Source organism: Macaca thibetana, chromosome 14 (genome assembly GCF_024542745.1).
Source record: "Macaca thibetana thibetana isolate TM-01 chromosome 14, ASM2454274v1, whole genome shotgun sequence".
NCBI classification, from domain to species: Eukaryota; Metazoa; Chordata; class Mammalia; order Primates; family Cercopithecidae; genus Macaca; species Macaca thibetana.
In genome coordinates, this window is record NC_065591.1 from 32,186,121 (window position 1) to 32,202,943 (window position 16,823).

At 42.0% G+C, this 16,823-nt stretch overlaps 1 protein-coding gene across 4 annotated transcripts in view; it reads right to left on the reverse strand.

Moving 5' to 3' along the window:
* Nucleotides 1-16,823, reverse strand: part of TCP11L1 (t-complex 11 like 1) — a 39,047-nt gene that overhangs the window by 15,183 nt on the left and 7,041 nt on the right. For all 4 annotated transcript variants that reach the window (XM_050758778.1, XM_050758779.1, XM_050758781.1 and 1 more), the window contains exons 3-7: nucleotides 9,486-9,618; nucleotides 6,955-7,075; nucleotides 6,058-6,278; nucleotides 5,196-5,332; nucleotides 2,577-2,773 (exon numbers count right to left, since the gene is read on the reverse strand). In XM_050758778.1, the coding sequence (XP_050614735.1) occupies nucleotides 2,577-2,773; nucleotides 5,196-5,332; nucleotides 6,058-6,278; nucleotides 6,955-7,075; nucleotides 9,486-9,618 (809 nt within the window). The remainder of the gene's footprint in view (nucleotides 1-2,576; nucleotides 2,774-5,195; nucleotides 5,333-6,057; nucleotides 6,279-6,954; nucleotides 7,076-9,485; nucleotides 9,619-16,823) is intronic.

Sequence of the window (16,823 nt, forward strand, 5' to 3'; positions counted from 1 at the left end):
CATGGCTTTGTGGCTTCCCAACAGTCCGCAGGATGTGAGTTTAGGATGCAGATTGCCAAGGATCAATTCCTGGAGTAGACAGCTGTCCCCAGGGACCATCAACATCTTCCCCACAGCGTTTCTTTTCTTTCTTTTTTTTTATTTTTATTTTTTTAACAAGAGAGGGTTTATTCATAAGACTGCCAAGTGAGGAGTCTAGAGAACAGGTCTCACATCCTCCTTTCCATAGAGAGAGCTTAGGGATATTTATGGGATGAAGAAGCAGGGGTATCTAAGGCTTGGGGAAGATGATCAGCGGTAGGGAAAAGGGAGGTATTGGATGGTCTCCCACAGCTATTTTTAAACAGAAATGTCAGGCTAAGAACTTCCCTCCAGAAGAGAACATGCCACAGTTCAAAGGGAACATTTTCTCATCTCCAATTTGACATTCTCTTTAGAGCTTCCTCCAGCACAAAACAGGGAACTCAGAAGCAAGAGGCGAAATCTTAAGCTCACAATTTCTTGAAAGGAAAAATAAGGAACTTACAAGAAAGATATTTAGAGAAGTAGTTGAATCTGAGGCTAGTGATAAGAAACTCACATACCCCCCAAAAAGAGGAGGGAGTCTACATAACAGAACAGCTATTTAGAGAAACACTGGGGGAATCCCTTCTCAGTCATCTTCTTAAAGAAGTCCTGCAGTTAGAAGTATGTATTGTGAAAAACATAAAAGGAAAAAATATTGTTCAGCATGGAAGGGGAAGAAGTTTCTTTAGATAAAGTTGTGAACAACCACACCTCTGTTGTGGTTTCTATCAAGATGAGCAAAAACAGGAGAAAAGTGCAGCAGCACAGATTGGAGCCTCATACATTGCTGGTGGGATTGTAAAATGATTCAGCCGCTTTGGAAATCAGTTTGGCAGTTCCTCAAAATGTTAAACTTAAGAGTCACCATGTAACCCAGCAATTCTAATTCTAGGTACGTAACCAAGAGAGGTAAAAACATATGTCCATGCAAAAACTTGTACTAGAATATTCACAGAAGCATAATTTATAATAACAACCCAAATGTTTGTCAACTGATGAATGAATAAACAAAATGTGGTATATCCATACAGAAAAATACATTATTCAGCCTAAAAAAGAAAGGAGGGCTGGGCGTGGTAGCTCATGCCTGTAATCCCAACACTGGGAGGCCAAGGAGGGAGGATCACTTGAGGCCAGGAGTTTAAGATCTGCCTGAGTAACATAGCGAGACCCCTGTCTCTACAAAAAACACATTTAAAAATTAGCTGGGTGTGGTGGTACACTCTTATAGTCCTAGCTACCCAGGAGGCTGAGGCAGGAGGATCACCTGAGCCCCGAAATTCAAAGTTACAGTGAGCTATTGTACCACCTAGCCTGAGCAATACAATGAGACCCTGTCTCTAAAATTTAAAAAAAACGTAAAACTCAGAAAGGGAACACTGACACATACTACAACATAAATGAACCTTGAAGACATTATGCTAAGTAAAATAAGCCAGACCCAAAAGGACAAAGATTGTATAATTCCATTCATATGAGGTATCTGGATTAGTCCAATTCATAGAGACTCAAAATAGAATGGTGGCTGCCAGGGGCCAGAGGGCAGGGGCAATGGAAATTACTGTTTGGTGTGTTTGGTGGGAAGACAGTTTCACAGAAGGAAAAATGAAAATGTTCTGGAGACGGCTGGTGGCAATGGTTGCACAACAATGTGAATGCACTTAATGCCACTGAACTGGAAAACTAGAAATGGTTAAAATGGTAAATTTTATGTTATGTGTATTTTACCACAACAAAGAAAAAAACACATTGGAAAAGAGGACGAGAGTACTGTTATATATGCTACAACAAGAAAAAACATTGGGGAAAGAAGCCAGGCACAAAGGCTGATAGTGTATGATTTCATTTAAATAAAATGTCCAGGATAGGCAAATCCATAGAGACAGAAAGCAGATTTGTGGCTTCAGGGGTTGGAGGGAGGGGGAAAGGGCAGTGACTGCTAATGGGTGCAGTGTTTCTATTGTAGGTGACGAAAATGTTCTCAATTAAACAGTCGTAATGGATGCATAACTCTGTGACTATACTAAAAAACACTGAGTTGTACACTTTAAAAGGGAGACTTTTCTGGTACATGAATTATATCAGAATAAAGCTATTCTTTTTATCTTTTATTTAATTAATTAATTTATTTATTTATTTATTTATTTTTATTTTTTGAGACACAGTCTCGCTCTGTCGCCCAGGCTGGAGTGCAGGGGCACAATCTCGGCTCACCACAACCTCCACCTCCCAGGTTTAAGCAATTCTCTGCCTCAGCCTCCCAAGTAGCTGGGGCTACAGGCCCTGCCACCACGCCCAGCTAATTTTTTTGTATTTTTAGTACAGAAAGGGTGTCACCATGTTGCCCAGGCAGGTCTCAAACTCCTGACCTCAAGCAATCTGCCTGCCTCTGCCTCCCAAAGTGCTGGGATTACAGGAGTGAGCCACCGTGCCTGGCCAAAGCTATTCTTTTTAAAAAGTTCAGCAGCACAAAAACAAATATGAGTAGTGAGATGGCTCAGGAGACTTACTTCGGGGAACGGCCTCTGGAGGTGGTCCCACTTCAGAAGCTTCAGATAAGCGTAATTCTGGACAGCAACAGGGCTCAGCCTGGGCATGTCCCCAGAGCCAGCAGCTGCTCCCCCAACTGGCAGGGCGTGTTTATACTTCTGAGTCATAAGGTCCTCTGAGGCTTCTTCCAGCCACTGGGTGACAAAGTCCAGGGAATCTGTGAAAAACAAAGCTGCATACATTATCTTGACACCGAGAAGGGATGCTTCTCGGAATTACTTAAGGGACAATCGATGTCCTGGCGGAGTGATAAAGTAGAAAGTATGAACTTCAGAATCAAATAAAACTTGGATCAAATCATAGTAGTGCCAATGACTAACTGAGGGATCTCAGCCAAATCATAATGTGTCTTGAGTTTCAGATGCCTGATGTAGGGAAATTCACAACACCCACCTCACAGGCTGTTGTGAGGATTAAACAAGATAATGAATAAGCCATGCATGGTGGCTCATGCCTGCAATCCCAGCACTTTGGGGGGCTGAGGTGGTTAGACTGCTTGAGCCCAGGAGTTCAAGACCAGCCTAGGCAATGTGGCAAGGCCCTGTCTCTACAAAAGATACAAAAGTTAGCCGGGTGTGGTGGCACGTGCCTGTAGCCCCAGCTAGTTGGGAGGCTGAGGCAGGAGAATCACTTGAACCCCAGAGGTTGAAGTTGCAGTGAGTGGTGACATTACACCACTATACTCCAGCCTGGGTGACAGAGCTAGACCCTGTCTAAAGTAATAATAATAATAACGAATATATGACACCTAGCCAGGCCTTGCCACTCACCCGGTATTTAACAAACCTTCCTTCCTTTCTCTCCCATCCTGACCACTGCATAAGATGGGCCCCAAAGCCCTGGCGACTCCAGCTCTAGAGACGGATGGGATGAGACACCGGCTAGAGTTTCCCTGTGTAAAGTATCCTCTACACTGACGATGAGGCTTTTCCTTGTTTAGATCTTAACCTTGTATCAGTCTGGCTTCCTTTCCACCTGGGGGAAGTGAACTCTGTCTCTGTCAGGGAAGCCCCTTCTGGTTTTCAGCAGCCCTCGTGCACCCCTGCTTTTCTAAGCTAAGTAATGCAGCGGGCACTCTGAGGGACAGAGAGCTGGCGGATCTTGCACATCATCTGATAAAAACTGCGCCTGTCAGGTCCCAGGAGGTGCGGCAGCTCTGTCAGTGGAGGCTTCCTGCTTCCTTAAAACCAAGTGGACGGCCAAGGTCACAGCGGTGGTCTGCTCTTCACTGGGGCAGGGGGATGTAGCTCCAGTTTGCCCTGAGCTCTTGGTCCTGACTGCTGGGCCATCTGGCTTCACCCTCTCTTCTGCAGACAGCATTCTCTATAACCCGTAAGCTTTGGGAAACCCGGGCTTTCATGAAAGTTGTGAGTTAAGTGCTAGACGCAGGCACTGTAGCTGCTTCCACCCTACCAGTGAGTCCTCCACTGCACCCCAGCTTCCAAGGCCAGGCCTTAATATTAAGGCTCTTCAGTCTACAAAACTCTGCCCAGCGGAGGTTGTGGTGAGCAGAGATCATGCCACTGCACTCCAGCCCGGGTGACAGAGCGAGGAGACTCCATCTCAAAAAATATATACATATATGATCTTCCCAGTACTCTCACAACACTGGTGAGAGTGTGAGCTTGTGGTCAATCCATGCTGGTCAAAAATCTCTCAAAACCTGTTTCCAATATCTGTAAAATGGGGTTTAAAAAAAAGGTGCCTGGCTCATCAGCTTACTGTGTGAGGATTACATATGATCATGCACATCCAGCCCTTGGCACAAGCCTGGCACTCAGTAAACATTACCAAACTTCTTCTACTTCTGCCCCTACCCTGCCCTTTCCCAACTTCCCCTGGCCCCAGCACCACCTCAGACTTCTCTGCCTGGGGCTGGATGAATCAACTGCGTGGGGCATTCACTTAACTAATCTGGTCCGGCAACCAAACCAACCCAGAGACTGCTGTTTTCATCTCGTCGTCAGCAAAATTAGAGGCCAAACGGAATTCATCATACATTGAATCTGAAGACTGAAATTTACCCAGAATGTCAGCTAGCAATGCAGAGACCTTAAAAAGCACCCTAGAAATACAATACAGTTTTACATTCTGATAGTCGTCTGTTTTCTGCAGTCATCGGAGAGGTTCATAAAAATGAGACTCTTCCTGGGTATGAAACAAGAAGATTTATGCATCCAGAACAAAAGCAAAGTTAAATTTCCTGCTATGCCACACAGGGAGAAGAAAAGTAAATTAACATTCACAGGACGTCTGTCATGTTTTCAAAAATCAAGACCAAGAATGTATTTTATTTCAAACTGGTGCTTTCATTAAAAAAATTTATAATTTAGGACTTCATTGTTTTTAATTTCTATTCTCATAGCCTACTCACATTCCTTTTGCTTGTCATGTTTTCTTTTCAATGCTTAACAACTCTAGATGTAGTCCTAACATTTTGTGCTTTTCCTTCTTCGAATTAGACTATTCTCATACTAAATTTTAGTTTTGTTCTGAACATAATATTATGCAACAAGCTATGGCAGCTAAAATGAAAAACCACAGACAACAAAAAAAGTACCACAAAATATTAAACATACTTGGTTGCCTCTCCAAAATCTCTTGAAACTTCTTCCTTTCGTATTCAACTGACTGCTGCATGAGATGAGGCCTGATGCTACTGATAGCAAAGTTGGCCATGTCCACTTTCATTAGGTCCAACACAGAAAAAATTTCTCTGAAAGAAAAAAGGATTTAGAACCAAACACTTATAAAGTAAACATAGTATTAAAGGAAAAGAGGACCAGACGCATGGCTCACGCCTGTAATCCCAACACTTTGGGAGTCCAAGGCGGGAGGACTGCTTGAGCCCAGGAGTTCCAGACCAGCCTGGGCAGCACAGCAAATGTGACAACACGATAAAAACTGATGGATCCACATGAAGGGTCTGTGAGTGTTGATTGTACTGTTTTTGTAACTTTTCTGTAGGTTTGGAATTTTTCAAAAGAAAATGTTGTTTTCTTTTTCAAAAGAAAAACTTTTTTGTTTTTTTTCCTTAATCCATGAGTACCAAGACTTCAGGAAGTTTAAGTTGAAAATAGCTCTGGTCTGGACACAGTGGCTCATGCCTGTAATCCCAGCACTTTGGGAGGCCAAGGCAGCCAATCACCTGAGGTCAGGAGTTCGAGACCAGCCTGGCCAACATCGTGAAACACCATCTCTACCAAAAATTAGCCGGGCATGGTGGTGCGTGCCTGTAATCCCAGCTACTCAGGAGGCTGAGGCATGAGAACTGCTTGAACCCGGAAGGTGGAGGTTGCAGTGAGCCAAGGTCACGCCATTGTACTCCAGCCTAGGCAACAGAGTGAGACTCCATCTCAAAAAAAAAAAAAAAAAAAAAAAAAAAAAAAGAAAATGCCTCTGAATTGTAGTTGCCGGAGTATGATTAACATATTTCCATACCTGAAAAGGGGCACTATTTCCTTAATGTCCTTTAGTTTCTTAACTTCCTCATCTCGAGCAGGTGCACACAGTGTCCCCATCATGCCAATAATGAATTCTGCCAGTTTGGAAATGTCTAGGGCCCCATTCTCTGCTTCCTGCTTTATCAGATCCAGATCCAAGACTTCTGTTATCTGGTTTCTCAGTCTAGTATGACCAGGCAGCAAGAAAGATAAGAGAGTCTACAAGAGAACACAGCTACGTTTAATCAAAATTCCTTAGACATCATTTCTAATTATATGCAATTTATAACTATCCAAATAAGGGCTTACCAATTGCTATGTAATATTGCACATCTTTTACCTCTTATTCAACAAACCTACAGAAAAACATGCTTACAAATCATTTACAATAGCTACTCAAGCTTTCATTTAAGCTCTACGTAGCAATTAAATGGATAGGAAAAAAACTGTTAATGGTGAAAAAAGAAAAGCATGTTTATTAATGTGAGCCTGTGAGCCAACCACAGATGACAATTTCCATGCATACATTTCTTCTTTGATGCTATTGCTAAAGGCACTGCAAAAAGTCTCTCCACCTAAAGCTTTCTTGATCCCAAAGGCTGAGTCACTTTTTGGCCATTATAAATGGAATGTGTCCACATCTATTAAAACTTATAAATAATCTAGATTTTGCGAAATAACTTTGTTGTCTTTAATGCCTTCAGGTTATCATGGTTTGCTTAAAACTTTTTTTAAAAAAGGGCATTAAGCCAAAAACACTCTTGATCCACCTTTTGGCAAGTAATTTAACTTCTTGATCCTTCAATTTCTTTAAAGACTTCTGGTGGTGACACAAGAAGTTGAATACACACTCCTAACACACCAGAAAAGCATCACAATTCCCTCTTTGCCTCACCTCTTTGATTTCTCCTACAAGTTTGATAGCATGGTCATACGCTGGGGGGTCTTCACTTAGCTGTGCACTCAAGCAATCCCAAAACGCTTTATGTACAATCTCCTTTACTCTCTTCTTCAAGCTGGGGCAGTGAAAAAAACAAACAAAAGGGCAAAAACCAAAATATTTGAGTTTCAAATCACTTTCAAAAGCACAAATAATATGGGTTTAGGGTAAGATCAATCCCAGTGATTTGGATCAAGGAAAGATTTCCCAGGCATACTTCAACTGATGGCATACTTTATTTTAAAAGTTAGTGATTTTTGGCAATAAGCATCTAATTGGAAAGAATCGCTCTCAACTAACTGGACAGCCAACATTAATCCAAGTAACAGCATATGACAGTGCCATATAATAAGAATATTGAAAAGTCCAAAGCTGTTAATTTTAGTTCCCTGTTACTAGCAAGTTTCTTAAGATGTTTATAATTAGGTAGTCTAAGATAACAATTTAGGCTGGGCGTTGTGACTTACGCCTGTAATCCCAGCACTTTGGGAGGCCGAGGCAGGCAGATCACCTGAGGTGAGGAGTTCGAGATCAGCCTGGCCAGAGGCTGCAGTGAGCCGAGATAGTGCTACTACACTCCAGCCTGGACAACAGAGCGAGACTCTGTCTCAAAAAAATAAAATAATAATAATAAGATAACAATTCAGTATGTAGTAGGTTGAAGGACTTTATTTCCTAAAAATATCATATTCCCATGTGATACATGGGACAATTGCTTAACTAGGTACCAAACTATAACAACTTATATATACATCACAACGTTTCATTAAAACCAGTATTGGCCAGGCATGGTGGTCCACTCCTGTAATCCCAGCATTTTGGGAGGCCAAGGCGGAAGGATCACCTGAGGTCAGGAGTTCAAGACCAGCCTGGCCAACACGGTGAAATACTACCTCTACTAAAAATACAAAAATTAGCCGGGCATGGTGGCGTGTGCTTTATAGTCCCAACTACTCAGGGGGCTGAGGCAGAAGAATTGCTTGAACCTGGGAGGTGGAGGCTGCAGTAAGCTGAGAATGCACCACTGCACTCCAGCCTGGGCAACAGAGCAAGACTCCGTCTCAAAAAACAACAACAACGGCCAGTGCAGTGGCTCATGCCTGTAGTCCCAGCACTTTGGGAGGCTGAGGCGGGTGGATCACGAGGTCAGGAGTTTGAGACCAGCCTGATCAACACGGTGAAACCCCGTCTCTACTAAAAATACAAAAATTAGCTGGGCATGGTGGTACATGCCTGTAATGCCAGCTACTCAGGAGGCTAAGGTAGGAGAATCGCTTGAACCTGTGAGGCGGAGGTTGCAGTGAGCCAAGATCATGCCACTGCACTCCAGCCTGGGCAACAGAGCGAGACTCCATCTCAAACAACAACAACAACAACAACAACAACAACAACAACAACAAAATGTCTTTCTGTCATGAGCACAAAACAAGCAATTCTTCATTATTAAATGCAAAAAAGTACTATCTCTGCAGATATAAGAAATATCTGTGAAGTCAAATTTAGAAGCTTCCTACGGAAGACACTTGCCAGCACAGCAGCCATTCCTCCTTCTTTTGTGAACAGAATCCCACTGTTTTTCAGGGCAACAATATACTCTGCCTATGACAATAAATCATGACTGATCTAACAAGCCAATCACAGTTCATTCCCTTTTACCCGACTTAAGCGTTCCAGGTTCACTTATAGCAAGGGTAGCATGTTACTAAATTCTGATTAACAAAGTGTCAGCAGATGTCTCTTTCACGACTCCAGGGGAAGATGTTCCTCTCTAACAAAAGGAGAGCCCTAGTCCTCCCAACCTTTTCCCTCTTGCCCAGAAGGCTGATGTATGATGGGATGTTTGGAGCTGCAGCATTCATCCTGCAACCAGGAGGACAGGCCAAGAGACTCTCAGGCACCATCCAGAATCCTGACTTCAGTGAGTTGCTGACAGAAGGGCACTTGCACACATATTTCCTTGATTCTAAAACAAACTCCCCCACCCCCCAATATTTTAATCTCTCAGAAACTTGGATCTTTCTTAAAATCAATGGCATTTTTATAATTATAATGGGCAGTGTTTTTCTTATGACAGCACATTTTTAAAAGGGGCACCTTACAATCGATAGAGTTTTTGATTCAATAAAAAAATAGTTAAGTGCCAGGCACTAGGGACACTGAGAATAACCCACAGTCTTCGCCTGTGCAACAAAACCAATGACTATAGTGCAGTGTGATAGTTTCAAAGAAAAGTGAATGAAACAAGGCAATGAAAACACAAGATGAGGCAGCTAGATCCTACTGAGTAGGGAGACTTTCACAAAAGATTTTTAGACCTTTTATTTGATTTTTGAAGAATTGGTGTTCCTTGTTTAGGAATATTTTTTAGCAATAATGTACAAAAGGAAAAATATGTCCGAATATATTGGTATCAACTGAAGGAAACATTTCCAAAACTGGGAAATGGCAGTGCTCTACTAAGCAAGATAATTTAGCAACCACCTTACCTGTTTTCCGGTAATTCAACTGGTTTAATCTGAAAGTCTCCATTTACTACAATTTCATGGGCTAGAGCCATGTTGGTGACGCCTCTCGCTGTCTCTAGAAGTTCTTCTACTGTCACAAAGCGAGGAGGACTAGCTGTAACAGAAACTCACTGTAAGAGATTTGCTTCTCTAGATTCGAATTTCTATTAAAATAAGAAGACAGTGGTTCTGATACTGGACAATAATTTCAGTTATTGCCTCTATTAAAATGTTTGTTCTGAGGCCGGGCGCGGTGGCTCAACCCTGTAACCCCAGCACTTTGGGAGGCCAAGACGAGCGGATCACGAGGTCAGGAGATGGAGACCATCCTGGCTAACACGGTGAAACCCCGTCTCTACTAAAAAATACAAAAAACTAGCCGGGTGAGTTGGCGGGTGCCTGTAATCCCAGCTACTCGGGAGGCTGAGGCAGGAGAATGGCGTAAACCCGGGAGGCGGAGCTTGCAGTGAGCTGAGATCCAGCCACTGCACTCCAAGCCCGGATGACAGAGCGAGACTCCGTCTCAAAAAAAAAAAAAAAAAAAAAAAAAAAAATGTTTGTTCTGGCATTTTCAAACAGCAACAGAATGTTACTTCATATTCATTTTTTAACCCTTGAATCCTAAAAGCAGAGATCATCTATTAATACTCAAAACATCTGGTTTTCACTAAGACTGGTCAAATGAAAATAATTACAGTAAACTGAAACTTAGGAAAACTTAAGTTACAGATGATCATCTGTCCCATAAGCTGAGGGTTTATTTTCTAATCTTTCTGCCTCCTGTCTACCCTAAAAAAAAAAAAAAAAAAAGACACCAGATTTAAGATCTTCTCTTTTGCTCCCATTAGCAGTTTACTTTTGCACTACCACTAACACTGCCACAAATGAATCTCCCCAAATTAACATAGCATCAAGGCATCAATCACAGTGGTTCACACCTGTAATGCTAGCACTTTGGGAGGCCGAGGCAAGAGGATCATTTGAGGCCAGGAGTTGGAGACCAGCCTGGGCACCATAGTGAGACCTTGTCTCTACAAAAAAAAAATGTAAAACTAACCGGGCATGGTGGTGCATGCCTGTAGTCCCAGCTACTCGGGAAGTTGAGGCTGGAGGATCACTTGAACCTGCAGTGAGCTATGATCATGTCACTGCACTCAAGCCTGGGCAACAGAGCAAGACTCTGTCTCAAAAAAAATAAAAATAAAAAGTTGTAAAAAATTAAAATAGCATCAAGTCCTTTAGGGTGCCGACGGTGCTGTTTAAACAATGCCAAAACCACTATCTTGTACAGGATACTGTGACAGAATATGACAGCTCTGCAGTGGTCAATGGACAGATCAAAAGATGTGTGACACAAGAATTTTCTAGAATGCTGATCCAGTTAACCAAAAACTTTGAAAAAGAGCCATCTCTGATTTCTCTCTTTCCCCTGCTCTTTTATCCACGTCCTGTAGATTTTACCTCTGTATCGACTGCTGCAATGGCCTCAAAATTTGTGTCCATCTTCTCTCTTTTGATAAAGCTTAAGACTGATCGTTCAAAAAGAAGGTTCTAAACCAAGGAACAAAGGGGAATTCTTACTCTTAAAAGCCCATGATAAGGCCAGGCTCATGCCTGTAATCCCAGCACCTTGGGAGGTCGAGGCAGGTGGACCACCTGAGGTCTGGAGTTCGAGACCCAACTGGCCAACATGGGAAAACATCGTCTCTACTAAAAATACAAAAATTAGCGGGGCATGGTGGTGCACACCTGTAATCCCAGCTCTTTGGGAGGCTGAGGCGAAAGGATCGCTTGAACCTGGGAGGTAGAGGTTGCAATGGGTGGAGATCACACCATTGCACTTCAGCCTAGGTAACAGAGCAAGACTCTGTTTCAAAAAAAAATTTAAAAAAAAAAAAGTCTCTGATAGCAATTCTCAACCTTTAGCCTATACTGGAGTCAGAGGGAGGACTTGTGAAAACAGAATGCTGGGCCCACTTCTCAGGGTTTCTGATTTAGCAGGTCTGGAGCAGGGCCAAAGAATCTGCATTTTTCTATTTTTCTATTTTTTTTTGAGATACAGGATCTTACTCTCTCACCAGCAGGAATGCAGTCACACAATCATGGCTCACCCCTGCCTCAACCTCTCATGCTCAAGCCATCTTCCCACCTCAGCCTCCCGAGTAGCTGGGACTATAGGCACATCTGGTTATTTTTTGTATTTTTTTAGAGACAGTTTCACCATGTTGCCCAGGCTGGTCTCAAACTCCTGAGCTTAAGTAAGTGATCCACCTGCCTTGGCCTCCCAAAGTGCTGGCATTACAGGTATAAGCCACAGCACCCGACCTAGAATCTGTGTTTCTAACAAGTCTCCAGTTGATGCTGATGGCTCCAAACACCACAGTTTTGAGACACCACAGTTTTGAGAAGTACTTGCCTAGAAGATGAATATATTAATTTTATGTGATAGTGATAACATCTGGCCTTAAAATTAGATAAGTAACGTCACTGGTTCGCCCAGGTTTGTTATAAAAGATCTTCTTAGGCTGGTGAAAAGTTATTTTCCTTCTTTTTTATTTTGCTCATCAAAGAAAGGAAAAAAAAAAAAGGAACCAAATGAAAGAGCTGGTCATACCCTGTCTGGTAAAAATCTTTATTTGGTCACAAGGGGAAGTTGGGAAAACTCAAAATTCTTCCTCACAACATTCTCAGCATTTCCAGAGAATATGAATAAGAATACAGAATAAATAAATCTGGTTTTGTGGATATTGCTAAAACATAATAAATATTCAAAATCAAAGCCCAATATATCTTTTCAATTAAAAAAAAATTTTTTTTAACTTTTAAGTTCAGGGGTACATGTGCAAATTTGTTACACAGGTAATCTCGTGTCACGGGGGTTTGTTATGGAGATTATTTTGTCACCCAGTTATTAAGTCTAGTCCTCATTATTTTTCTTGATCCTCTCCCTTCTCCCACTCTCCAGTAGACACCAGCGTCTGTTGTTCCCCTCTATGTGTATATTATTAAGATGTCAATTTTCCCCAAATCAATCTATTGGTTAAATGCAATCCCAATCAGAAGGCTTTTTTGTTGAAACTGACAAACTAATTCTAAAATTTATATGGAAACACAAAAGACCTCGAAAAGCCAAAACTATTTTGAACAAGAAAAATAAAGTTAGAGGACTGACACTGATTTCAAGACTTATTATAAAACTATAATAATCAAGACAGTGTATTTTTTTTTTTTTTTTTTTTTTTTTGAGACGGAGTCTCGCTCTGTCGCCGGGGCTGGAGCGCAGTGGCCGGATCTCAGCTCACTGCAAGCTCCGCCTCCCGGGTTTACGCCATTCTCCTGCCTCAGCCTCCTGTGTAGCTGGGACTACAGGCGCCCGCCACCTCGCCCTGCTAGTTTTTTTTGTATTTTTTTAGTAGAGACGGGGTTTCACCGTGTTCGCCAGGATGGTCTCGATCTCCTGACCTCGTGATCCGCCCGTCTCGGCCTCCCAAAGTGCTGGGATTACAGGCTTGAGCCACCGCGCCCAGCCAAGACAGTGTATTTTTAGCATAAGGATATATAGAAATTCAGGGCAGAATATCCAGAAATAGACTGATATACACACACACATATGTATATATGTGGTCAACAGACAAAGATAGGCTGGGCATGGTGGCTCATGTACTTTGGGAGGCTGAAGCAGGTTGATTGCTTGAGGCCAGGAGTTCGAGACCAGCCTGGACAACATGGTAAAACCCTGTCTCTACTAAAAATCATTTAAGCCCAGGAGACAGAGGTTGCAGTGAGCCAAGATTGTGCCACTGCCCTCCAGTCTGGGTGATAGAGCAATACTCTGTCTCAATCAAATGGTGCTACAACAATTAAGCATCTATATGTAAAAGAATTACTCTATCACGCCTGTAATCCCAGCACTTTGAGAGGCCGAGGCAGGCAGATCACGAGGTCAGGAGATCGAGACCATCCTGGCTAACATGATGAAACCCTGTCTCTACTACAAATACAAAAAATTAGCCAGGCATGGTGGCGGGCGCCTGTAGTCCCAGCTACTTGGGAGGCTGAGGCAGGAGAATGGTGTGAACCCAGGAGGCCAAGCTTGCAGCGAGCTGAGATCACACCACTGCACTCCATCTGGCTTTGTGGATATTGCTAAATATAATAAATATCCAAGCAAGACTCCATCTCAAAAAGAAAAAAAAAATTAATTACTCTAGATCCTTCTCTCACATGGTAAACAAAAAGGAACTCAAAATGGATTGCAGAGCCGGGCAAGGTGACTCATGCCTGTAATCCCAGCCCTTTGGGAGGCCAAGGCGCAAAAATTGCTTGAGGCCAGGAGTTTGAGAACAGCCTGGGCAACATGGCGAAACCCCATCTCTACAAAAAATACAAAAATTAGCCAGGTGTGGTGGCATGCGCCTGTAGTCTCAGCTACTCAGGAGGCTGAGGCGGGAAGACGGCTTAAGCCCAGGAGGCGGAAGTTGCAGTGAGCCATGATCCCGCCACAGCACTCCAGCTTAGGTGACAGATAGAGACCTTGTCTCAAAAAGAAAAACAAAAGAATCACAGACAAAAATCTTTGTGATCTTGGATTAGGTGAAGATTTCTTAGATAGGATACAAAAAGCTCAACCTACAAAATAAAAAATGGATAATTTGGATTTTATCAAAATTTAAAGTGTACACTCCATGACAGACTCTATTAAGAAAATAAAAAGGTTTTTTTTGTTGTTGTTTGTTTTTTGAAACAGGGTCTTATTCTGTTGCCCAAACTCGAGAGTGATCATAGCTCACTGTGGCCTCAACCTCCCGAGTAGCTGGGACTATAGGAGCACGCCTGGCTCAGTAGGGATTTGCTGTATGTATACATATGTATAAATATATGCTTATTTTTAAATTATTTCTGTTACCAGTTATCAGAAAATGAAACTTCCACTGTGGGTACGTCAATATCAAGCATCAGGTGTTATTATCAAGCATCAGGTGTTATTAAACTCCACCAAGTTCTTACCCCTTAAGAAGAAACTCAGATTAATATTAGGACTTCCAAGTTTTTAACTTTGCTTTTGCAAAAAATAATAAATGTCTTATCATCTGAAATTTACGAAAATAACAGAAACACATCAAGTCCTCTCGGTGAATTTTTTTTTGAGACGGAGTCTTGCTCTGTCACCCAGGCTGGAGTGCAGTGGCACGATCTCGGCTCACTGCAACCTCCGCCTTCCGGGTTCAAGTGACTCTCCTGCCTCAGCCTCCCAAGTAGCTGGGACTACAGGTGCATGCCACCACACCCAGCTAATTTTTGTATTTTTAGTAGAGACGGGGTTTCACCACGTTGGCCAGTATGGTCTCAATCTCTTGACCTTGTGATCCACCTGCCTTGGCCTCCCAAAGTGCTGTGATTACAGGCATGAGCCACCGTGCCTGGCCGGATTTGTTATTTCCCAATAATTTTAGTCATCTGGGTAATAATAGGCACCATTACTTTGCTGCCTAGTCATGAAACACAGTGGTTGGGGCAAATCAGTAAGAAATTTCTCTTCCTCTAGACTCTGTTGAGTATGACCTTGAACAAGTCACTTAAATCTTGCAGGGTCTGTGTTTCTCCATATGCAAAAAGAAGAGACTTAAGGGTGTGCTATGAAATATAAGAATCCTCCAAATTTTAAACAAGCGCATTCTCAGTGTTTTGGGCATACTTGGAACAAAACAGCTTGCACCAAGTACTAAGAACCTCACCATTCAGGAAGAAGAAAATTTTCAGGAACTGTCCATGTTTGAGACTACTTAAAATCAAACTTATCAATGACAGGTATCTGACCATGAAAGATAAAAGCTACAGTTCTAAGATATGATCAGGACATATTACCCATGTACATATAGAGGAATTATTCATTGCATACAAATTATAGGGTTGTGGGGATTTTGTTTTGTGAGAGTTCTCAAATTTACCAATTTCATAAATGAAAACTTGGTAAAGATTGCATAAAATTGCATAAAGATGCAATTTGGTGGATAACACGTCTTCACCTCAATTTGTGAAGAGAACCTGAGTTGTAATAAGAGCCATGAAAAAATGGTAAGGTCAACTCAGACATGGTGGTGCACACTTGTAGTCTCAGCTACTAGGGAGGCTAAGGTGGGTGAATCACTTGAGCCCAGGAGTTCAAGGCCAGCCTGGGCAACATAGAGCAATCTGGTCTTAAAAAAAAAAAAAAAAAAAAAAAGTAAAGTTACATGTAACTTACCCGGGAGTTTATTTTATATGACACAAAGCTAAAGTTGTTGCTAAATTCTGTTATTCTGTTACAGCATTTGCCCACTGATGCCCTGTTAGAGAAACTGAAAACCATGTTAGTTTAAACATGACTTTTGAGAGGCTGGCAGACAGATTCCAAAATAAAATGAAGTTCTAATTTAGAATGGTTGTAACTCTCTTTCTTTACAAAGGTATCCTGAGATGTCTCTACACTCTGAAAAGATGCTGTTAGTCACATAAGTGGATGGACATTTATGGAGGGCAAGACGGCAACTGTCACTCAAACAGCTACTATAGAATGAGTACAGTAAAGCCAGGGTAAAGGTTACCCATAGTACTTATTATGTTGATGGAAACTGCTTGTTAATTTGTCTTCCTCACTAGCCTGCAAGCTCCATGAGGACAGAGAATCTGTGCCTGGTTCACTGCTGGATCCCTGACATACAGTATGCACTCAACAAATATTTGACTGATTGAATATGGAAACACCATAATTCAAAGGCTAGTCACGAGCTTTAGAAATGTAAGTTCTCATGTCACCTATTCATCTAAAGATGACTGGGATCTACTAAGTAAATTCACAAGGACCCGATTTCATAAACGAAGGTCCTAAGTGGGAGATATTAACTGGAATAACAATTGATGTTTGTCATCTGAATATAGCATCTTTTACTGGTCAACTAGGTGGTTAAATGTTAGAACAGAGGGTATTTTGTGAGAAGAGCATTAAAGTATAAATAGTAGAAGATCTTAGAGAAAACATTGTTAAGTTACAGTTGACTGATCCTTACTCTGTTTAAAGGATCTCTGTTTAAAGAACAGATAATCTTTTACAATCAAATCACCACCTCAAATCAGTACCAATCAATTTTTTACAAGCCAGCCATTTTCCCTTTTTCAATGTTCTGCATCAGTTACATCAGCAATTCCACTCTTTTTTTTTCTTTTTCTTGAGATAGTTTCCCTCTTGTCACCCAGGCTGGAATGCAATGGCACAATCTCAGTTCACAGCAACCTCTGCTTCCCAGGTTCAAGCAATTCTCCTGCCTCAGCCTACCAAGTAGC